Source organism: Lepidochelys olivacea (genome assembly GCF_965140295.1).
Source record: "Lepidochelys olivacea isolate rLepOli2 genome assembly, chromosome: 3".
NCBI lineage: Eukaryota > Metazoa > Chordata > Testudines > Cheloniidae > Lepidochelys > Lepidochelys olivacea.
This window is the reverse complement of record NC_140413.1, coordinates 36,047,230-36,072,069: the sequence shown is the minus strand read 5'-3', so window position 1 is coordinate 36,072,069 and position 24,840 is coordinate 36,047,230. Positions and strand designations below refer to the sequence as shown.

The 24,840-nt window shown below is 44.9% G+C and overlaps 2 protein-coding genes across 4 annotated transcripts in view; one reads left to right on the top strand and one right to left on the bottom strand.

Annotated features, from left to right (window-relative positions):
* Positions 1–3,584, bottom strand: part of EIPR1 (EARP complex and GARP complex interacting protein 1) — a 167,880-nt gene extending 164,296 nt beyond the window's left edge. The window contains exon 1 of the mRNA XM_084622370.1: positions 3,403–3,584. Coding sequence (XP_084478496.1) covers positions 3,403–3,444 — 42 coding nt within the window. The 5' untranslated portion in view covers positions 3,445–3,584. The remainder of the gene's footprint in view (positions 1–3,402) is intronic.
* A 7-nt stretch (positions 3,585–3,591) lies between these two features.
* Positions 3,592–24,840, top strand: part of TRAPPC12 (trafficking protein particle complex subunit 12) — an 81,193-nt gene continuing 59,944 nt past the window's right edge. For all 3 annotated transcript variants that reach the window (XM_084622369.1, XM_084622368.1, XM_084622367.1), the window contains exons 1-3: positions 3,592–3,717; positions 6,851–8,070; positions 13,768–13,884. In XM_084622369.1, the coding sequence (XP_084478495.1) occupies positions 6,856–8,070; positions 13,768–13,884 (1,332 nt within the window). In that variant the 5' untranslated portion in view covers positions 3,592–3,717; positions 6,851–6,855. The remainder of the gene's footprint in view (positions 3,718–6,850; positions 8,071–13,767; positions 13,885–24,840) is intronic.

The following is a 24,840-nucleotide window of genomic DNA, read 5'->3' as shown; positions in this document are numbered from 1 at the left end:
CTGGGACTCCCCAGGGATGAGCTACAGGAAATTTAGAAGAAAGAAAAGTTGCCTCAGGTGTAGCTTCACTCCAGAGACATCTTCATCTGCAAGCCTTCCATCCACCCTCAAATCTACTACTTAGGATATACGCACCTTCTGCTTCCATCTCCACACAAAACATGCAAATATCCAAGCACAGAAAACACAAAACACCATCATATTTTCTTCACAGCATCATCCAAACAACACTACTACAAACATACAAACAACAACTTCCCAATATGGGAAAACACTAGTACAAGCTTTTTCTACATAAACAATTTCCTCCATTTAAAAATCAAACACACAAACAAGATTAGCTAAAAATCTACACCACACACAAACACCCCCCTAACTATATACTACAATCCAACATACCAAACAGCCAAAAAATATCCATTTCTATTCTATCCGCTCTGTGTATTTGGGGATTAAAAACTGTACATTTTACATAAATATGTAAAGAAGAGGTGTCATATAGGTAAAATAAAAGAGAACGCAAGCTTTGGTTGAATTTGATGAATGGTAATGTATTACAAGATGTATTTCAGTCTTCTTCATGAGCCATACAGGCTGCCTGCCCTGCAACAACGAGCCAGGAGTCTCCCCACTCTGCAGGAGAGAGAAGCAACCAAGAGCATATACTTTCAGAAATTTTTGGCATTTCTCTTCCCCTGCCCAGACCGAGGCCAAGTGTTCTCCGTGAGTGCACTGTAAGGAGGCCACTCAGGATGAGCCAGGGCTACGAAGGAGGTTGACTGGGGTGAAACTGGAACTTACAAATTCTATTCTTTTGACTATTTGTCCATAGCTCTATAGCAGTTAATCTATCCTGTCTATTAGATTGTAAGCTCTTCAGCACAGGGACTACTCTATACTACGTCTGTACACGGTCTTGCATAATGCTCCCCACCTCCATCTCCCTCCCCATTCTAGCTAGGGCACTCAAGCACTAAAGAATACAAATAAATAAAACTAACAAGAGATACAGAACACTGGTTATTGAATAAAAGAGGCCACAGCGCTTCGTACGTATCTGACATATCTTCCTACTGTTCGTCTATCCTCCCAAATATGGCACAACTCAAGTCATGCTGCACAAGCAGTTCCCTCCTCCCTGAACTACTAGCTCAGAGGTGGGCATACTACTGCCTGCGGGCCGCACCCGGCCAGCAGGACCCTCCTGCCCAGCCCCTGAGCTCCTGGCTAGGGAGACTAGGCCCCCAGGCCTTCCCCTGCTTTCCGTCCTCCCTCACCAGGCAGCAAGCACCTGCTGCTCTGAGCTGCATGGTAACTGGGCAGGGGGGTTGGATAAGGAGCACGGGGTCCCAGGGAGCAGGGGCGGGCAGGCAGTCAGGGGGCAGTTGGATGGGGCAGATGTTCTGGGGGGAGGCGGAGGGTGGTCAGGGGATGGGGAACAGGGGGTTTGGATGGGGGGGTCCCATGGGGGGCAGTTAGGGGCAGTGGGTACCAGGAGGGGGCAGTCAGGGGACAAGAAGCAGGAGGGGTTGGATTGGTCAGCAGTTGGGGGGGGGCAGTCAGTGGGCAGGAAGTGCAAGGAGGCAGATGGGGGTAAGGAGGCCAGGCTGTTTGCGGAGGTACAGCCTTCCCAGCCCTCCACAGTTTCGCACCCTGATGTGACCCTCGAGTCAAAAAGTTTGCCCACCCCATACTAACTCCTCTTGCCCACAGGCTGTTAGGCACCTTAACAAGTGGTTGTTATGTTACATATGAAAGCAGGCAAGGGTCAGAATTAAGGCTGTCGCATAAACACATTTCGGGGCTCAGGAAGAACCCCTGATCATCAGCTATGTCGGGGGGAGGCTGTAGAGAGTCTGATCACCTTGCCTAGTATCAGCTGCCCCCAGCGCCTGCTGCTCTGCAAGGGGCTGTCCCCTTCCACTGCCCACCACGCTGCCCCCTGAAAAGCCCTGTCACACACCCCAAGTAGGCAATGGCCACCCCCCCCCGGCCAGCAACAGCCCCCCCTCCAACACCGCCCCCCCCGGCCAGCAACAGCCCCCCTCCAACACAGCCCCCCCCCCGGCCAGCAACAGCCCCCCCTCCAACACCGCCCCCCCCGGCCAGCAACAGCCCCCCTCCAACACCGCTCCCCCCCCCCGGCCAGCAACAGCCCCCCTCCAACACCGCTCCCCCCCCCCGGCCAGCAACAGCCCCCCTCCAACACCGCTCCCCCCCCCCCCGGCCAGCAACAGCCCCCCTCCAACACCGCTCCCCCCCCCCCGGCCAGCAACAGCCCCCCTCCAACACCGCCCTCCCCCCCCGGCCAGCAACAGCCCCCCTCCAACACCGCCCTCCCCCCCCCGGCCAGCAACAGCCCCCCTCCAACACCGCCCTCCCCCCCCCGGCCAGCAACAGCCCCCCTCCAACACCGCCCTCCCCCCCCCGGCCAGCAACAGCCCCCCTCCAACACCGCCCTCCCCCCCCCGGCCAGCAACAGCCCCCCTCCAACACCGCTCCCGCCCCCCGGGCAGCAACAGCCCCCCTTCCAACAGCCCCCCTTCCAACACCGCTCCCCCCCCCCCCCGGCCAGCAACAGCCCCCCTCCAACACCGCTCCCCCCCCCCGGCCAGCAACAGCCCCCCTCCAACACCGCTCCCCCCCCCGGCCAGCAACAGCCCCCCTCCAACACCGCTCCCCCCCCCCCGGCCAGCAACAGCCCCCCTCCAACACCGCTCCCCCCCCCCCGGCCAGCAACAGCCCCCCTCCAACACCGCTCCCCCCCCCGGCCAGCAACAGCCCCCCTCCAACACCGCCCTCCCCCCCGGCCAGCAACAGCCCCCCTCCAACACCGCCCTCCCCCCCGGCCAGCAACAGCCCCCCTCCAACACCGCCCTCCCCCCCCGGCCAGCAACAGCCCCCCTCCAACACCGCCCTCCCCCCCCGGCCAGCAACAGCCCCCCTCCAACACCGCCCCCCCCCGCCAGCAACAGCCCCCCTTCCAACACCGCTCCCGCCCCCCGGGCAGCAACAGCCCCCCTTCCAACACCGCTCCCCCCCCCCCGGCCAGCAACAGCCCCCTTCCAACACCGCTCCCCCCCCCCCGGCCAGCAACAGCCCCCCTCCAACACCGCCCCCCCCGGCCAGCAACAGCCCCCTTCCAACACCGCTCCTCCCCACGGCCAGCAACAGCCCCCCTCCAACACCGCCCCCCCCGGCCAGCAACAGCCCCACTCCAACACAGCCCCCCCCCCGGCCAGCAACAGCCCCCGCCCCGCAGGCTCCCCTCCAACACCACCACCCCCGGCGATCAACAGCCACCTCCACGTGCTCCCTTCCAACACCGCCCCCCGGCGGGTAGTAGCTCCCCCCCCCTCCAACCTCTCTCTCCTAGGGTCTCCTCTCTCCCCTCACGCGCACCTGGAACTCCAGCCCATAGATCACCGGCGCGTCATCCTCCATAGCCTCCCCACGGCTGCGCCCGCAAGGCCCCCCGTCTCGCCGAACAGCCGCACAGCCCTTTCCCCGAGCTTGAGCCGGCCCCCCTCTTTCACGCGTTACTCGCTAGCCCAGGGGGCTTTCTGAGCCACTGCGGCATCCGTTGCTCTCCCCTTCCGGGTGATGTGAAGGAGACGCAGGCGCCGTAGAGACCGGTACCCGGTTGTGAGCGCAGGCGTAGTCGCTGCTGGAGCCGTCGGGCGGCGGCGGCGCAAGGCTGCTGCGGGCGCTAAGCAGGTGAGGGTCAGGGCCGTCGGTAGCAGGGAGCGGGCGGGGCAGCCTGGCGTGGGGCAGGCAGCGAGCGGGCCTGGGGTTCCCTAGCGTGGAGCTGGCCGGGCAGGGGTGCGCCGGGGTCCCCGTTTGGGGTGAGGCGGCAGCAGAGGTGCCTCCCCGAGGGGCTGTCACGTGTGCCACGACCTGCCGTGGATGTGCAGGGTCTGGCTGCCGCACGCAGAGCAAAATCTTTTCCCCCGCGGGGTGGGGGGGGTCGTGGGACCTGCCTGAAAGTGAACCGCAGTGAGAGGCCCTTGACCCCCCCCCCCCTCCCGAGGGGTTGGGACCCTTCCCTTCCCCTGTTAGACAGTGGCCACGTTCTTCCCCTGCACCCAGCACCGTGCTACCCGGGAGCAGTAACCAGACTCTGTGCTGTCGCCCTGCTTCAACCCCGCTGCCTGCGGATCTTCAGCCCTGTCTGCGGTACCTACCAGGGCGTTTCAAACCCACTCGCTCTACCCATGGGAGATAGTGGGTACTGACTGGCCAGGCCAAAGGTTTAGCCTGGTGAATTAGCGCAGATGCCTATGAAGACTCAGAAACGTGGAATTCCATGGTAAAGCTGTGAGCATACGTCAGGGGTAGGCAAATTTTTTGGCCTGAGGGCCACATCGGGATGCAAAACTGTGTGGAAGGCCGGGCACTCACCCCACAGTGCCTGCAGCTCCTGGACTGTGGCAGGGCTTGGCTCTCTGTTCTGGGCTTTGCAATCTCCAAGTTGCAGCGCAGCTCAGGTTTGGCGCTGCCCCCTTCACTGGACCAAGTTTGAGTGAGCGGAGTTGTGACCTGGCTCATGGGGTTGCAGTGCCACTCTAAACTTTGGCCTACCCAGATGCTTGTCATCCTGATGGCTGGGCTAAACCTGCGTGGCACTGGGACTGCAGAGGTTGAAGTGCCTGGACCAGGGAGGTGAGCCCCGCCAGCCCCATGGGACAGGAGCTGCTATGTGACCCTTTGAAATATTCAGGCAACCCAGTTTTGGGTCCCGACCCACAAGTTGAGTAATCCAGTTAGAGACGACAAAGGAAGAGAATGAGCTTCTCACAGAGCAGGCTAAAAGTATTTTCAATGAGTATAACTGGTAGAAACTTTTAATTGCGATTTTATAATAGCTTTGGCCCATCCTGCAATGAGACCTATTCCTGTGCCTGTGCAAAGCACTGTTGTTTTCGGTGGGATTCTGCATGGATTCAGTACCAGGCTAGCTATAGTTTTATATATAAAAAGAGAAGCCTTCACTTCATCAAAATAAAAAAAAAATGTAATCATTACTTAGTCTGAGATGAGAAGCAAATTAGAAGCCTCCAAGGTTAAAGAAATAAATTCATCTCCCAGAAAAATTTGCTGCTTTCTCCAAACCTGCATAGGTTTTAAAATATGGGAAAATATAGCTTTTTTGTTTGTTTAAGTTTTTCACAATCAAAGGGTAATAGGTCAAAGGTAAAATAGAGTGTATTTACTGAATTTTGCCAGAAGCAGTGATGGAGAACCCCATTTGGGGGTATCCAAAGTTTAGATGTTAAAAAGAGAGGTTTAAAAATGCCAGTTAGATTTAATGACAGGTTTCAGAATAGCAGCCGTGTTAGTCTGTATCCGCAAAAAGAACAGGAGTACTTGTGGCATGTTAGAGACTAACAAATTTATTAGAGCATAAGCTTTCGTGGGCTACAGCCCAGTTCATCGGATGCATAGAATGAAACATATAGTAAGAAGATATATAGATAGATATAGATACAGAGAAGGTGGAAGTTGCCATACAAACTGTAAGTGGCTAATTAATTAAGATGAGCTATTATCAGCAGGAGAAAAAAAAACTTTTGAAATTTGAGAGGCAAACTCCTAGACTTGAACAAAAATTTCAGAAATCTTAAGATGCGTAATCCTGTCTTTCTGTGGGTCCCAGAACTATTTTTAGTGGAATCAGTAGCAAAATGCCCACTGTCTTCAGTGGGAGCAGGATCAGGTGCTTATTGGTTTTCTCCTTTCCCCTATACCCAAACACGTTTATTATTTATTATCATTAATATTTATATTCCAGTAATGCCTAAAGGCCTCAGCTTAAGCAAGTGTAGTAGGCACTATACAATTTAATTCCCTTCCTTAAAAAGCTTATAGTGTAAAAGGAAAGAGATACAACAGGTGACTGACAGAAGCATAAAGCAGAGCGATAACAAAAATAGTGGTTGCGTGAACAATTTTTAGCCAATCAGTAGCAGTAATCACAATTCATCATCTGAATGCCACCTACCTAAATCATTATTGAATGAGTGACCAAGAAAAAGGAAAGTGTGAGCTATTAGTTTGTCAGGCAAGCAACCCCCCAAACTAGATCTTCCTGTCTCCGTTTTCCCTTTGGAAAGAATATTAACATTTTGTAGTTTAGATAAAACATTGTGAGGTACAGAGATGAATGAGAACCTGTATCAGGAGAGGTGGTGATGTTGAGAGAAGTTCTCTGAACAATCCAAAGGAAGTAAACCTAGAGGGCAATGAAGTCTAATACCCATAGGATACGAAGATGTTTTTGGTCAAATAGGGAAGAGGGACTCTTGCCATGGGAGAGAGTAAGCCTACATTTTTGGCGTGCTTTAGATGTACTATTTGATTCTTGCAGTATCAAAACCAAGGAGGATCAGAATAAGTAATTTTTAGCAGAAAGATATTTTTGTAAGAAAAAGACAATCTGGTCCATTTTTAGTGTTGATTTTTGGAGCTGCCTCTCAGCTAAGTATTTTGTAATATTATTTGTTTAACTGGAAGGAAATATTTATCAGCATAATGCTAAATATCTTTCTGGGGAGGCTGGAGTGGTTGAATGGGAGCGTGTGCACGCACACTCACACACCATTGCCTTCCTGAAATTTATAATGTTTTGAGACTCACAAGTTCATAGTGGCAAAAGGTAAATTTAAAACATTTTTGTGCCAAGTACGGAATAGCTGGCCAACAATGAAGTGACAAAAATAAATATTCTAATAATCAAATGACTACATAAAAAGTCCTTCTGTGCCTTTTTAATAAATACTCTTGAGTTTCAGAACAATGATTTAAATTGATCAATAAAATTAACTTCTGGAATATATTTCTCTTTCTTTAGTCACAATGGAAAATAATCAATGTAACGATGAGGATGCTAAGAAGAGCGTTTCAGATGAGGAGGCAAGTGGAAATGTAGTTCAGCAGAGGGCTCAGGAAGAACTTCTCTTCCATGAGGAAACCATTGATCTTGGTGGAGATGAATCTGAGTCTGAAGGGAATGAGACCATCTCAGAGGATTCCAATAACTTCATAGATAAACTTAATGAACACATGATGGAGAGTGTCATTATTTCTGATTCTCCAAACAATAGTGAAGATGACACCGGTGAACTTGGTTGCCTGCAGGAGATTGTGGAACAAATGGAAGTCAAGGACATTTGTACACCAGAAGAAGAATTGAATAAGGAAGAAGCCCTAGGTAATGACAGTGAAACTGAACATGAAGAAACACCTAAAGATATTTCTGATATTGGAACAGATGATCAGGCATCTTTAAAGGAAGAGTTGATTCAAGAAGCAGTGAAAGATGAACTGAAAGTGGGAAATGAAGCTCTAGGTGACTCAACACCAAGTAATATTGATGAAAGTAAATCTGAGGAGCCAATATCATCACCCCTTGCCAGCAGATCATCTCCTGAAGCTGAGCCTATCCCTGTATGCACCATTTTTAGTCAAGCAAACAATGTTAATGCTCAACCACAGTTGTTCATACATGATGGCTTTGAGCCTCAAATGGTGAAGTCTCCTAGTTTTAGTAGTGTACATGAGATTCCGGTGAAGTCTCATCCACAGGTGGTTCAACCAAGTCCTAGCCTAAGCACATTTTTTGGTGACCCTATTAACACTAATAATCTAGCTGCTGAGTTTTTTGATTCATTTACTACATCTACTTTTATTTCTGTCAGTAACCCTAATGCAGGTTCTTTAGTCCCAGAACAAATGTCATCTGTCAGTACAGTTGGAGACAATTCCAGTGACTCTGCTGACCCTACTTACTCTGTAGGAAATGAGAGATCTGAAGCAGGTAGTCCCCCTGCATCTTTAGAAATGTCACAATCTCCTAAACCATTTTCACAGATCCAAGCTGTTTTTGCTGGAAGTGATGACCCATTTGCCACAGCCTTGAATATGAGTGAATTAGATAGAAGAAATGATGCCTGGCTTCCCAGCGAGGAAACTAGAAAGGTTTTAATTTCAGTAGCCACTCAGCAATATAGTACTCTGTTTATAGACAAAGAGAATCTCACCATGCCTGGATTAAAGTTTGACAACATCCAGGTAAGAATCTATAGCTACATCCTACTTTTTGTTCGTATGTTAGGGCAATGAAATAGGATGACACATCTAGTGGTCTATTCTTTTTATTACCCTGTTTTACAGCCTGTGTTCATCTTATGTGTACTATTGCAGTCCTTATTAGAGCATTGAAGATGACTGACTGACCAGTCATTCATGAAAGGACTCAAAAAACTGACTCACGTGTAATGATCCGAAAGCTTTGTTACTTATTTGTAGAGACTGATGCAATCAATTTATATAGAATCTAGGTTTTCATTTAAAAAGTCATTTCTAGCTTTTGCAAAGATAACATTCCAAACCTGAACTGGATATAGATTAAAGCAATGTGGTGTCCTATGAAGTTTGCAGACTGGTAACTCCAGCGCTTTTGCTTGTAGTATTCAGTGCTACAGCAGAGTGACGAAAGTCTTGTCGTTTTTCATAGCTGATGTTCAGAATGCTACTGGTAGCACTGACATTGTCAAGAATCAGGTCATTTGCATTCTGACACTGCTTAGAAAGCTAGGAGCAGCAACAGAGGCAGGCATTGAAGCCATTTACTGGTGAGGAGGACCCAAAATGAAGGTTGGTGGAGGGATAGAGTAGTGGAGACCCATTCCCTTCTCAGCAGCCAGGCAACGCTGCAAAGGAGAGAAGAAACACAAAATTCCTTTCTTCTAGATTTTAGCAAGACTAGAATTTTAAGTTTATCCGACATCTGTTGTCCAGAGGCTGATGTGAAAGCAGTATGCAGAGACTGCTTCATAATAGAGATTCTTGTATCCTCCCCGTCCCGGCAGCTGAGACTGGCTGGGTGATTAAGCTTCTCAACAGAGTTTTGCCTCTGGACTTCACAGGTCATGTTCCTCATCCTCCTCTTTCATCTCTACACCTCTGGCTAGTAAGTTTTGCCTTTCAGATGGTAGAGGTCAGGTAATACTGGTTTTTTTTAAGCCTTATTTAGTAGTACCATAGTATAAAATTCATTATCATTCAGTAGTGAAATAAGAAGTTTCAAAATACCTGTCAACAAGTATGTCTGTCAAAATACAGACAACAGAAAATAGTTCCTCCAGAAGTAGAGCGTTAAAGAAACCCCCTATGACAACTTAGTTCCTGTTTCTCTGTTATGCTTTTGCTGGGCACCTCAGTCTGGGTGTGTCATGTGCCAGCTGGACACATCTGGAGGGGGGGAACCTCTGGTCTCCGATACCTGCACCACCTGCCTCACAGAGCCCAGCCATAAGGCACCACCCAGCCCAGATACTTGCTGTGACCCTGCACCCCATATTTTTCACAGTGATATTATTATATGATTATGGCATAATTCTGATGTATATTAATCCATTGCACTCGCATCCCCAAAGACTAGCTGCAGAGCATCCCAGACACCCAAACCCCCTCCCGCATCCCAGACACCCAAACCCCCTACCCCCCATCCCAGACACCCCCCAGCCCTCCCACCCCTGCCCCCCTCCCCTCCCCCCGCACAGACATCTGCACTCCCTACCTCCAGAGCCCAGGCATTGGACAACTCCCCCAGCCCAGACAGCTGCACTCCCTACCCCCCAAGAGCCTAAGGATCCAAAGAAAGAAACAGCCTGATGCTGGGACCAGGTTTGTACAAAGTTTCCTGCACGCCACCTCCTCCCTTCAGGATGTGGTGGGAACTGCAGCAGCCAGCCTCCAGCTCCCCTTCTCCCCCTAGCAAGTGTCCTCTATTTGTGAACTGGGCTCTGCTGCGTGCAGCGGTCCACAGTGGTGGCCAGCAGCTCTGCAGCACCAATTCTGTGGGGAAAAATGAAATTCTACACAGAACATTAATTCTGTGCAAATTCTGCATTGCATAGTGGTGCAGAATTCCCCCGGGAGTGTATATTACAGTAGTGCCTAGAGGTCCAAGTTGAGATTGAGGGCCCTTTATGCATGACACAGTACAATCACACACTGAGAGAAAGTCTCTGCCTCGAAGAACAGACAAGTCAGACAAAGGATGGGAAACAGGCACAGAGAGGTGAAGTGACTTACACAAGGTCACATAACAGGTGAGTGGCAGAGCCGGGAATAGAACCCAGGTCTGGATTGACTTCCAAGCCATTGCTCTCCCATTTGATCACACTGCCTACCCCAAGCAGTATAACACTACCTGCTCTTCATTCAGTGTCTCTCTAATTTGCAAACTGTTGCTTTCTGGGGTTTTTGCTACCATTAGTTATTTTTGGTCACTCCTGATTTGATGTCGTCTTTATGCTCCCTGCCATTGTCTTCTGTTTTGTGCCAATTTTTCTCTTACCTCATTTCTTCTTCCCCCTGCTTTCCCTATTTGCTCATTTATTGACCTCTATTTTACCAGCTGCCACCGTTTCCTCTTTCTTGCTCATTTAATGTATTTCTCCCAAATTAGCTTCCTTTCTAGCACGTTTAGATTCTCCTCACCACTATTGTGATTTAAATTGTCTATTTTTCAGACTATAGATGGAGGCAGCAACTAATATTGATTTTTTTTTAAGTTAAATTTGCTGGCCAGTGCTGATGATAGTAAACTATTTTCTGCCAATGAGAATAAAACTAAGTGCACTGCAAAATAACATCTTTGTAATTGTGTTTAAATTCAGAGCTGAATTGTATCTAAGTGGTGATTGTGCTTAAATTAACAGTTTTTTAAAAATCTAATAACTCCTTTTAAATTTTACCCACTGTCAGTAAAGAGATTAGAGGATCATAAGGGCTAAATGATTCTGGCCCTCTCTGAATGTAAGGGTATTGAATTGCTGAAATCTTGTGCAGGGAACATGTTTGTATGGCTCTTACCCAGCATGACATCCAGCATTCTGCTCCTGTTGTGGAACCACATATGCTGCTATATTCTCCTCTTCCTCCTGGGTGAGAAGAGAGAGAATGTTGTTCTGTGTGGCTAGTGGAAAAGGGAGGCGGGGGAGGTACTACAAAACCTCCTCAGTCAGTAAGCTGTTAGTTTCTGTATACTGTTGTCCTCCAGAAATGCCCAGCAAAACTTACTGTAACTCTCTTTTGGACTATTTTGTAAGGATGGAGTATGTGGAGGAAGGGTGGCCTAGTGGTTAAAGCGTGGATTGGGCCATGAGAGATCTGGATTAAATTCCTGGCTTTGCCACAGGCTTCCTGTGTAATTTTGGATAAATTAATCTCTTTGCCTCAATTACCCCTCTATAAAAGGCAGTGATGATATTTCTTTTCTCTTACCATGAAAGAAACAGCTCTGAGAGGTGAGAACTGCTCCATTTATATCAATGGGGGATGTCAGTGCTGATGTACATGCTGAAGCCTGACAATTTAAATCCCCATATTCACATTTTTACTAATGATCTTTTTAGCAGGAGCATGCAGGTGGTGTAGAGGCACGTATTTTGGCAGGATGCAGTGGGTCAGCTATTTGCCACCAGAAAGGATGAGGAATTCAGATCCTCCTCCCTCTCCTCAAATTTGAAGTCCCTCTGCCCAAAATGGGAAGGAAAAGAGAAGACGCGTTTCTTAACCTGTGAACGTTGACTGGATCCTGGTGTGGTGCTGGCCCCTACGCCTCAACTGAACACTGACAAATGCATAGCTGGGAACCAGTCTGGTTCACCTATGTGTTAGTATTGTTAAAATAGGTATTAGATTTATAAAAATGTCTTTAGACTTTATGAAATGTTTGTAAGTTGCTATGTGCATTAGTATCACTTATAATATCTGTATCCCATGTTATAAGGTAATATCTAAATGTTTGCTCTGTAACTGCAAACCACCAGTCAGGGGAGAAGCATTACCAAGTGTGAAATACTAGTTTGCCACAGAAAGTTATCTTCTTCCCAGCAAAAGAAGGCCCATAGACACCAGACAAACCATTGTGGAATATCAAAGGACACAATACTTTGTTGAGTGCTTCCTTCCACAGCCGTGAAGAGGAGATGTGCTTGTGGACTTGTCCCATCAGCTTGGACTGTGGGGGAAAGGAATAAAAATCCCTAACGAGGAGAAACTGTATTTTTATGCTGCTTGGACTCTGAGGGCCAAGGATTACTAAGCATAAGCAAAAGATCCCCAGTGCTTGACCTGGGTTAGCCCTGCAGGACATATAGAGCTTGCTTATTAGAGAAGCTTCTACCACCATTTGGCACCTAAGACTGTAACTCACTTGTATATGTTTATCTGCTTTAACCATGTTGATAACTCTTATTTCTTTTTCTTAGTTAATAAATCTTTAGTTAGTTTCTTGTAGGCTACAAGGGTTGTCTTTGATGTAAGATTAAAGTGTGATTGACCTGTTTCTTTGGGACTGGGAATAATTTGAATATTGTTGTGATTTTTAGTGTAAGGGACCATCTATCACAAAGGCAAATTTGCTTAGGTGGCAAGATAGACTGGATTACCCGAAGGGAGAGTCTGTGACTCAATGGTTAGACTGTTAGAATGCCTGAGGAATTTACACTTGATGCTTGGTTGGTGAAATTTAAGTATAGCAGTCACAACCAGTTTGGGGTTTGTGCCCTGCTTCATAACAGTTTGCCCTGAGTTTGGTACTCATGCTCTTGAACCACTGCAGAGAGCTTGACACCTGGTTATCAAAAACCAGTCATATTGCATGATTACAATGGTCCCTTCTGGCTTTATAATATATGAATATATCAAATCTCAGGTTTGTATAAAAGCTGCCATCACTATGGTTTTGAAGTGCCTCAGTACAAGGATCCGCAGCACATTTAAAATTTGACAGAATATAATAAGCTGAATTTAATATCAAAATAAGTAACCAGTACTTCTCTGATTGTACTACTGGACTGTGGGGGATAAAGGAGGTCAGTGATAGTGATGGGGCATTGGAAAAAGTGCTGCATAAATGTGGGTGTCTGCTGCATAATTTAGGTTAACATACCACATAGAACATGTGGCCTTGACTATGGGCAGAAGTTAGAAGAGCTCAGGGAGCCAGCCCCAGATCTGATATATCTTGGTGCTCTAAGTTGTACCATTAACATTTGCTCCACAACATTTCCTTTCTGCCCTATATCAGACATGGGAGTGGAGCCACAGGTGCCAGGACCCAACTGCAGCATACTTATGGCAACAAGGAGGTCGTCTTCAATGGAGGAATTTTCTGCTGGGGAAGATTGACTCCTATGCTTGTCACACAGCACAATGGGGCTGTAAGCAGCAGAGTACCCGACCCTATGACAACAAGAGGAGTAATATAAGAAAAATACAAATCCCAGTGTTAGTATATATAAACTAAGCACAAAGGCATGCTGTTAAACTAGCACCCATAGCTAAACTATATCCAAAAGTATGTTATAAAACTGTCTCACTGTAGCCAAATTCATTTAATAACACGCATTAAACTAGCCTCTACTCAACTAAACTGCATGTAAAATCACAGTATAAACCAGCTTCAATATAGCTAAATATAGATCTAGTGATGGGCGGATCTCAATGCACAAAGTTTGGATGCCTATCTCATCCTAATTTTTGAACTTTTTATTTTGTGGAAAAGTCTCAAATATGTAAAGATTTGCATTCATTTTACAAAAACAATTCATCCTTGAAAACAAACACTTTCACTGAAAATATCTTTCCATTAGAAGTATTTTACTTGTCTTTTCTTTCAAAGTTTTTTGTTACTAGAAGAATGTAAAAATGTTTTTTTGGTTATAATCTGTGTTTCCTCTTTCCTTGCCACAGGGAGATGCAGTAAAAGACTTAATGCTCCGTTTCCTGGGTGAGCAAGCAGCAGTGAAGAGGCAAGTTTTAAATGCCAATTCCGTAGAACAGTCTTTTGTAGGCTTGAAACAGCTAATTGTAAGTAAAAATACTTCTAATATTCATCATTTAATTTTTATTAATGATTGTGTAACATATAAAAAAAAGTATTCATGTATCTCTCCATGATTTGCTATAAAACTAGAACCAAAATACTGTAGCCTTTGATTAGCATTTGTGCTTTTAAAGGACAAAGTATGATAATAATCAATATTTTTAACATGGGCAAGCTAAATTTAAGATTGTTTCAGATACATAGCATAGTACACATGGTACATTTTAATTTACTCCCCGGGGGAATTCTGCACCTACAAATTCTGTGCACAATATTTTAAAATTTTGCAAAATTCTTCATATTTTGCTTGTCAAAATAACACAATATAATCACACTAGTTTCAATTATTTTGGCAATTTATTTCAAAATACCTGTCAACAAATACAGACACAAAAAAAGATTCAGGAAAAAAAAATGACAAATAGATTCCTTAGTAGGCATATTAATACAGAACAGAGCAATTCATTTAAACTACAATACAGAAACGTATTTCCTGCAGCCCTCAGAATCAGTGCAAAGGCTTGGAGGAGTCAGGGGTAATGGAGGACCTGAGGTAGATGGAAGGAGGCTGGGAGTAAATCTGGGTGGTTTCTGAGTGTGGATGGAACAGGTGTATTTTCAGGGGAAGGGATTGTCAGGGAGTTGGGGAGCCTCCCCCACGCAGACTCTGGCTGACCGCTAATCTCTCCCATTCAGTCAGGCACATCCGCCCCCATCCCTGTGTGTTCCTGCAGTCCCTCTACCCCATGTCCCTGTGTGGCCCTGCATCCCACCTCCCATTCAGCCCCTGGCTCAATGCTGTCACCCCACTAGCTCCTGAGCCCATGCTCCAGTCTGTCCCCTGCCCCCCAGCCCTTCTGAAACCCAGTCTGTGATTCTCACCACCACCTTAGCAAAAAATAAATAAATAAATAAATAAATCTGTAGAAGACATAAATTCCACACACGCACAGTGGCGCAGAATTCCCCCAGGAATATTAATTGAATAAAAGTATCGTGAATGGTTTCAAAGCAGAGTTTGTAGTCATTGTTTACAGATTCTTACAGTTCTGCTTACCCACCATGTTTCACTAATGCTTTGTGAGTTTCTTAATCAATGAACAAACCTGGGTTCTGAAAATCTCTCACATTATTTTGTCCTGTTTTTGGGAAGAAGGGGGTGGAGAAAGGGTATTTTTCATTTTTTGAACTTCTGTTTCACTCTGAAGCATTTACATGAACATAACATACTTGAAATTCTTTGATACTAGGAACATTAGATTATAATTTCAATCGTGAAAAGTTTATTTTATAAATTAAAAGGAAAATGACAACATCAGGGTTCTTGATACATTTATTAGCAGTCAGACAATAACAATGAAATGAAAAGATGAGAGCAATCATCCTGAACTTCCACATTCAGCAAACATTCAGCAAACTATTTAAGTATCAGTGTGATGCAGCTGTGAAAAAGGCAGATGTGAGTATCAGGAAAAGCATTTCCAGTAGACTTAGAGAAGTATTAATGCCATTTTACTAGGCACTGTTAAGACCTCATTTGGAATACTGTGTATAGTTCTGGTCACCCATGTTCAGGAAAGATGTATTTAAACTGGAACAGGTGCAGAGAAAAGCTATTAGGATGATCAGGGAAACAGAGGGACTGTTTTATGAAAGGAGACTGGAAGATCTTGGCTTGTTTGGTCTAACAAAAAGAAGGCTGAGGGGATATGATTGCTGTCTATAAATACATTGGAGGGTAAATATCAGAGAGGATGAAGAGCTGTTTAAACTAAAGAACAGTGTTAGCACATGAACAAATGGATATAAACTAACCATGAACAAATACAGGCTAGAAATTAGAAGACGGTTTCTAACCATCCAAAGGGTGATGTTCCGGAGAAGCCTCCCAATAGGAGTCATGGTGTCAAACAACTTAGTTTTAAGAGAGAACTGGACAAATTTAGGAGTGTGATTTATGACAGAGGTACATGTGATGGCAGGGCTCAGCAGGCCTGGGGCTCACTTGCAGTTTATATCTTAATGTTCCTAAGTGCTCATACTTCAGAGTTTCAGCCAGACACCTGCAGGGGTCAGGAAGGGATATTCTCCCCCCCCCACCCCCCGTGTATTCTAGGTAAGGGTATTTTGATCTCCATCCTCTGAAGGAGGATGTCCACTGCTTGAAATGGGACATTGTGTGGGGTGCACCAGGGCTCTGAGGTGGCACCAAGCTTTCTCTCTCTCAGTGGCTTGGCTGGCTGGTTCTTGAGCACATGCTTATGGGTCTAACTGATTCCCATTCCCAGGTACAGCGGCAGCTCTTACAGAGGCTGGTGAGTTCCAGTGAGGGAACTGGAAGTTGGGTGATAGGCCAGAACTACCTAAAATAACTCTGTGGGATGACCCTGATGTCTTTTTGCCAACCTTTAAACAGGTAGCTGTTAATGCCAGATGGGACAAGGGTGCATGGGCACTGCAGCTAGCCCCTTACCTGACCAATGAGGTTCAGGTGGCTTATATGGCCCTAAGCAAACACCAAGCTAAGAACTATGTATGATGGGTTGCCCCCCTTTAAGGTGCCACCTGATGTACTGGGATACCACTGAGTCTGCCTGTTCTTCCAGCCTGGGCCACCTTACACTGTCTTGCTGAGCCAGGCTCTTAAGCCTCCTCTAGTGCACATGCAGGCAGGGCCACGCCCAGCTGCAGAAAGACACTGAGATCAGCTCTGGGAAGACTCAGTTTAAGGGACTTGCCGCAGAATTCAGGTACCCACCTCCCTTGGAGTTCAGACCCAAAGGTATATTGTCTTGTGCTGTATAGAAAAATCTGCACAGCACAAGCTCATAAAAATTCGCCCTCTCCGTCAATATGAAGAGAGATATGCACAGCTTCTTGCGCCTCCCGCCCCCTCCTTATATGAATTGCACAAACTGGGTTATGTTATAAACAAACAAGAAATAAGTTTATTAACTACAAAAGACAGATGTTAAGTGATTATAAGGGATAGCAAACAGAACAAAGCAGATTACTAAACAAATAAAACAAAATACACAGACAGCTTAATTCACTAAAGAAACTGGTTACAAAATGTAATTTCTCACTCTAAATGTTGAATTAGGTGGGATGTAGAGTTTCTATAGCTTAGAGTTCCAGTTATCTCATCTTACAGACTGGACCCCTGTCTCAGTCTGGACTCACCTCTTAGGTACTTTCAGCGGTCTTTCTTCTTGGGTAGGCAATGGAGGAGAGTCTAGATTAACCTCTTCCCCAGCCTTAAAAAGGATTTACCTAAGGCAGGAAACCTTTGTTCGATCCTCATCCCCCTACAGAGTACCAGCAGTGTCCAAGGTGATATTTTGTATCAGGTGACAGGACCACCTGACCTTGTAGTGTCACAGCTACATCCCAGGATGCCTCTCAGGAAGGAGAGAGATTAGTATCTTCACAGTCTTATTGTTTCTTCCTAATGGCCCATCAAGGCTGTGATGGCCGATTGTCTGGTGGGTGTCTCCTAAATACACACACAGCTGTCATTTGGTACATAGTCCACGTTCCTAACTTTAGATAGAGAAACGATACATGCATTCAAATTGGATAATCACATTCAGTAAATCATAACCTTTCCAATGATATCTTACATGAGCCATCTTGCATAAACTACATCTTAATTATACCATATTCATATCATAACTATATTTCTGTGAAGAATATGGGGTATAACATCATACTATGGGTACACTTAAAGATGCTATTTTGGACAGGGTGGGCTTGTTGGTGAAAGAATACCACCAAAAATCCCGAGCAGCTAGATAGAATGGTGGGATATGTCCCGGGGCTTTTGCACAGAAATTGTCAGACTGGGCCAGTCATTGTTTAAGGCCAGAGAGTCAGAACTTTAAAGGCCCTCACGGACTCAATTATTCTGGAACAGTTTACACCGAGCCTCCCCAAGGCTATGAGAGTCTGGAGACATCAGTCAGAATTGTTAGAGGCCACTGTAAAATTAAAAAAGGAGCATGTGCAAGCAGACTTTCCATGAAAAGAGCTCTGTTCTCTACAGCAAGGAAGGGAGGAAAGAAGCTTGAGGAACCTTTTTTATTGAAGGCCTGGAATTGGTCACGAGAGGTAAACAAGGGTGCCCCAATTGCCTGCTTAGTGATTTGTTACCAGTGCAGTGGCAAAGCTCATATAAAAAAATACTGCACCTATAAGACTGTGGGTTTGCAGAATTCTGTGAGTGGACAGGTGTAAAAGGAGGACCTGAGATAAAGAAAATTCCCATCAAAGTAGGCCGGATAATTACAAAGGTATATTATGGATTCAGTGGAAGCATGTTCCCTTGTACAGAGCACCTTGGTTAGACCACAGTGTCAACAGGAGAGAGTGACAATAACCATGTACTGTGTACTGTGACGTTATTGATTTGAACTGGGACCATATAGATCATTGTTGCAACCAAGATCCTGTAGTGGCACCAAATCTTATATAAAGGGGGTCAAATGAGGTGTCTAAGACAAGGTTATGGTTTGCTGGTTATGATTATGCTATCTGTGTATGTGTATCATTTTATAGTTGAAGTTATGAATATTGGCTCTATACTGTCTGTATTTCAAACTTATGCTATGCTTCTGGGTGACACCCCAGACAAGTTGGTGTCAGCTCTGTCTAGCCTGCTTGATGGCCCATTAAGGACCATCAGCCATACAATTGACCCATTGAGAGAAGGCAGACATGTCTTGGGACTCAGCAAGGTATGCAGGAACATGCCTATGGACAGAACTCTGAGGGTTTTCCAGGCCATGTGATGGACAGCTTGTTTTGGAACAAAGAAAGAAAGATGACATGGCAAGAGAATATAAAAAGCTGCTGCAGCTCCATTGGGTCTTCAGTCCTGCTTCTTACCTCTGGAGGAACTTTGCTACACTGAAGCTTTGAACCAAGGACTGAAAGACCCATCCCAGCTGTGGATGTACTCCAGAGACTTGATTTGAACCTGCAGTTTATTCTATCACTGCTGCAAGCCTGAACCAAGAGCTTTGCCATTACTGTATGTAATTGATTTCATTTAACCAATTCTAGCTCTCATCTATATCTTTTCCTTTTATGAATAAGCCTGTAGATTTTAGATTCTAAAGGATTGGCAACAGCGTGATTTGTGGGTAAGATCTGATTTGTATATTGACCTGGATTTGGGGCTTGGTCCTTTTGGGATCGAGAAAACCTTTTTTCTTTTACTGGGGTATTGGTTTTCATAGCCATTTGTCCCCATAATGAGTGGCACTGGTGGTGATACTGGGAAACTGGAGTGTCTAAGGGAATTGCTTATGTGACTCATGGTTAGCCAGTGGGGTAAAACCAAAGTCTTCTCTGTTTGGCTCGTTTGGTTTGCCTTGGTGTGCATAGAAACCCCAGCCTTGGGCTGAAACTGCCCTGCTTTAAGCAATTTGTCCTGAATTGGCACTCTCAGTTGGGTCCCACCAGAACCAGCACTGTTACATGTACATGGGGAAAAGAACACTTATCCCATGGCAGTTGTTCCATTGGAAGTGGAAGGAAAGTTTAAATGGCAGAGAGTGGGTGTACTAAATCCATTGCCTTACTTGTTAACACTAGGAACTTTCTGGAGTCCATTTCTCATAGTCAAAGGGCAGATGAGGGGAGTGAGCAACCCCAACAGATAGGTCCGTGTAAAGAGAGCACTAATGTAGACCCTCTAAGTAGCCTTCCAGGTGCAGTGTTTAATAACTGTAGACATCCTATAACAAGCCCAAAAAGAACAGATGTGCTGGAGGATTTAGGAAAGAAAAACTTGAAGAAGGTACTAGATCAGGGAGTACTAGATCAGGGACACCTAAAGGAGCAGGAGGGCAGAGGCTCAACCAACTCCCAGGAGGACCAAGCCATGTGCAAGGTACATGATGATGAACATACAGAAGAGAGGGAGAAGAGTCCCAGTAAAGAGGACTTGGCAGGCAAACTTGCCCCAATAGTCCCAAGCCCAGGGGTATGATAAGTCAGGAGTTAGTATTACTCATTGAATTTACTGACACTCAGTACTACTTTAAAGGTGAAATTATAAAAGGAAGATCTGCCTATTTCAGCTATTTATTTTTTATCACAACTGCATCTAAAATGATAGTATCATAGAGTAACAACTAAATTTTTTGCTCAAACATGAGAATCCTTAGGAAAGAAGTATGAAATAAAAAAGTTTACCAACCTGAATATCCTGCATTTTCAGACATGTTCGTTTCATCATCTTCAACGCAGCTTCCTCCTGAGAAGGAACGCTTCTCATGACGTTGTTTCATTCGGGCAACTGGGCCTTGCATTTCTTTGGTGCACTGTTTGCATTTTGCACTTATGCTTGTCTTACCCAGGGGTAGAGGAACTTCATTAAAATATTCCCAAACTGGATCTCTTTTACGGCCTGCTCCCAGAGGTTTTCCCTTAGTGAGAGAATGGTATGGTAGATCTCAAATCAACGAAGGCTACACTCAGAAAGACTTCAAAACTTCTGGAATATGCAGCTCAAACAGGTTCACTTTAGTTTCTACTGCCTGTCCCTCCCTTCTCACATTTATCTTCAGGCTTCTTCTCCTTTTCCAGATCTATTCTGCGCCCAACAATCTTCTATTCATTGAACTTTTTGAAACTTTGCACTTTTAGAGAGAGGTAAGGGATTGACTCTGTGTACACAAATTTGCAGAGGGACAATGAGGTTGAGGTCTGTTATTTCTCACCTCTATATATTTATTTATTTAAAAATATTTTTTGCTGTTAACAAGCATGTTATCTATGGAGACACAAATCCATAGTTTGAGAACTGCAAAACTAAGCATCTCTAATGGTATCTTCTAGACTGAGCTCTGAGTCCCATTGGGTAGATAGAAATATTAACCTAAATAATCTGTACAGAAGCCCCTGGAACCCAATAAAATTGGGTCCCTAATCCATGAACTATTGGAACTCATTTACAAAACTTTTCTTAAACGTATGAATATATTGTCTTATACTTTAGAATTTATAATCCCTATTCCAGGATGGGATATCCATGAGTTATAATATATCTTAATTAAAACTATCTTTAGATAGGTTTTTCCCTCAAAAAGCATTTTATCAAAAAAATCTAATTTAAATAAAACAAATTATATATTTTTTATTTTTATTTTTTTAAATCATTAATTTTTATCCACCCTGCTGAGAAGTACCACCAGAGGGCAATATGACCATCTTGGCCAGTCCCTATGTGTTGCCCTGAATTAAAGAGTTGAAGAAAGGCAGCTACAGTTGGAGGTTTCTCCCGAAAAGGTACAGGGGAAATGCCCCATCCCAGAACCATCCTACTTAGATCTGTGACTCATGCTAATACCAGGGGAAGAGTCTCCTTTGCTTGTCCCCAGTATGCTGTCTGAAGAAAAACTAAAGAGGCCTATCGAACTTCTGGATACAGAGCCAGATGTTCAAACTTTACCAGATGATAATGTGGATACGTCGTCATCTTCCCCTCCAGAAAGTATGCTCCAGTTACACAAACTCCTACAAAGGATGGTTCTACCTAAACATCCCTTTGTTAACCTTAGAGGAAACTGTACACCCAGTTTTCAGTATTTGGGTTCACCCTTCAGGAGTTCTGGATGGTTTATTGCAGCCAGCAAAAATACCTAGTTAAACCCAGCATCTGAACCATGACTAGTTAACCATCTGTCACTTGGGAAGTTCTTGTTTATCCAGACCATCCAGCTCCAGATTCATTGGCAGTGTTGACTGCCACGAAAAGAGATGAAGGGTAGCAACTCCACTATGCCATTTCAGCTAGAGAGGGTGAGAAGCTAGACTCTGCATGGAAAGTATATTCTCCTCTGCCACATTTGGACATTACAGTGGTAACCTATCAGACAGTAGTGTCCACATACAAATATTGGGAGAAAATAGCATTGTTTGTCCAGTCATTACCTGAGGACCAAAGAAAACTGGCCAAAGCTCTGACTACGCATGCCTTGAGAGCATCCTTTAACACTTCTGATGTGGTATGTGGCGCTGTTGTGGCATCCACAAGTAATTTGAATAACCACTCATGACTACATTCATTTGGACTTCCTCTGGAAACAAAAACCCAGATAGAGGATCTCCCATTTGATAGCGAAGTGCTGTTTAGCTTTTGAACTGACAGACTTCTAGAGAAGTTGAACCTGCAGTGTCCCTGAGGATTTCTCAGAAAAAGATCTGATGTACTAGCCTTTTGTTACCAGAGGCAATCATATCCTTCCTCTACTTCCTGTTCATTTATAATGAAGCAGTACCCACAAGAGCCTACTATTCAGCAACAGTAGAGAAGCGCAAACTATAAACCATGGGCTAAAGGAAGACCATCTCCCTCTGTTCTGGCCTCTTTTACTCAGGTTTTACAAGACGCATGAGAATCCCAGATTAGTTTTAAACCTACAAGTTGCTATCACTTCATTTTAAAACTACATCTCCTGTTTCTTAGATCCGTAGACTGCTATCACCATGGATCTTGCAGATTGTCCAGCAGGATTACTGCATTCAATTCTATGCACTCCCTCCCTTCCACCCTTCTTACCCATCTCTCTTCAGGAACTCTTTTCAAGAGAACTCACTAAGATCAGAAGTCTATTTACTACTTGAGCCAGGTGCCATAGAGGAAGTTTCTGAAGAGTTTGAGGGGAAAGGCTTTAGTCCAGGTACTTTCTGATCCCAAAAGAAAGATAGACGTCTCTGACCCATTCTAGGCCCTAAGTAGCTGAACTCTTTCATCAGAAAGTTTAAATTCCACATAGCTTCAGTTATCCCCTTCTTATATTCCCCACCCCACCCCCCCATCTCAATCAGACCTTCACATTTGAGGAATTAAAGGCAGCGTGTTAGACTTTCAAATCCTTTCTCTCTCAGCTATAGAGCAGAGTGGCTCAAATAGTTACTGACAATACTTCATTAATATTTTACATGAACAAGCAGACTAGAGCACATTCCAGCGAACTGTGCAAAGAGGCCATAGCTCTCGGGCAGTGGTGCATGCTACAGCAAATTCATTCTATAGCTCACCACCTTGCAGACAGGGACAACGTAAAAGGTAAGTCAGCTGAGCAGAGGCTTACACAGTCAATGCTAGTGGTCGCTCAGGAATTCAGTAGAAAATTATATCCTCTCCCTGTGGGGGTATAGATTGAATAAGAGTTGAAACTGGATTTATGCTTTTGGTTGCCCATAAAAAGAACCTTTCCCACTTGTGATCATAACACTGAACAGCCTAAATCTTCAGGAGATAGACATGATTGTAATAAGACACAGTTCAAAATGTCAAAGGTTTGCCCCAGAGCAACCAGTCCATTTCAGATGTGTCTCTTCTGGACTGCAGGGTAGGTCACTTCTAGGTGTTCCCTCCAATTCCTCTGATTTTCCTGAGGACTCTCTAAATTAAAGAAGACAGAGTCAGGATTGTTTTGATTACCCCAGTGTAGATGAGACAACAATGATTCTTGGATCTCCTGCAGCTATCACAAGACCATCTGTCTCTCCCTGAAGTTCCAGGTCCAGCAGATAGGTTGGATTTGCCAGCTGGACCCAGACTCTCTCCACTTGAAAGCATTGGCCTTAGGATTTTTACAGATCTAGACTATCCAGTGTTATGATGGCAAATGGGAAAGGTTCTTTTTATGGGCAACCAACAATAGCATAAACCCAATTTCAGCTCTTATTCACTCTATGCTGAATTACTTACTTCATTTGAAATCCTTGGGACTCTCCATATCATTGGGAAAAGTACATTGCTAGTCATCTCCACTTATTATAGCTTAGTAAAGCAAATGACTGAATTCGGCCAGGATATAATAAAACAGTTCTTGAAGAGGTTAATAAATGTCTACCCAACAGAGAACCTGGATGTACATGGTACCTCAATCTAGTATTTAGTCAGCTCATGAAACCTTTCTTCAAACCTATGGGAGAATGAAACTGGGGACATCTTTCAGTTAAAACTTTTACTGTAGCTACTACATCTGCTAGTGAACAAGCTGCAGGCACTCATGGCTAACACCACCCCCTTTTTGCAATCAGTCACAAAGATAAAGTGGTCCTTTGTCCACATCTCATATGTCTCCCCAAGACTGTAACAGAATTCCATCTAAACCAGTCCATAAAATTGCCTGTATTTTTCTGTAGTTCTCACACTCACTTGGGAAGTTAAGTTACACACTTTAGATGCTAAGAGAGCATTAATAAGCCTAAGGAATATAGGAAATCACCTAGACTGTCACTTAGGGGAAAAGACGTAACTTCAAGAAATTTCCTCCCAATGCCATTGCAAGTTGGTTACGTTCTGTACTAATGTGTGTTTTAAACACATTGCTGTTCTTCTTCCAGAAGGGCACAGAGTATACTTGGCTAGAGTGAGGGCTATGTCTATGGTTTGCCTTAGACATTCCCATATTAGAAATCTGTAGAGTTACCACTTGTAAATCAGTTCATACTTTCACAAAACATTATTCTCTAGATCTGGCATCTAGATCAGATGCACAATTTGGTAAAGCAGTATTACATTCTCTATTTAACTCGACATCCTTGTCCCACTGTCCAGGGAGGAGTACTGCTTACTAAACTCCGACAAGTGGGAATGTGTAAAAGTCACTTCAAGAAGAAATGAAGGTTACTTTGAGATTAGTTCTGCACACACTCACTCCCTTCCCACCTTCTCCACTTGGAGTCCTAATTTCAGTTTGGACTTAAAGAGGTGCTGGAAGGCACTTAAGTGGTCATTGCACTATGCCCTCTCTTATAGCTCTGTCCTCTGAACATTCACAACAGCAAGGAGAGGGGTAGGAACAACAAGAAGGCTTCAATAGGCACAGCTATTAGAAGTTTTCTCCAGTTCAAGATGCACCATTGGTGCACCCCAAGAATGTGACACTGCAGAGGTCATCCCAGAGAATACTGTT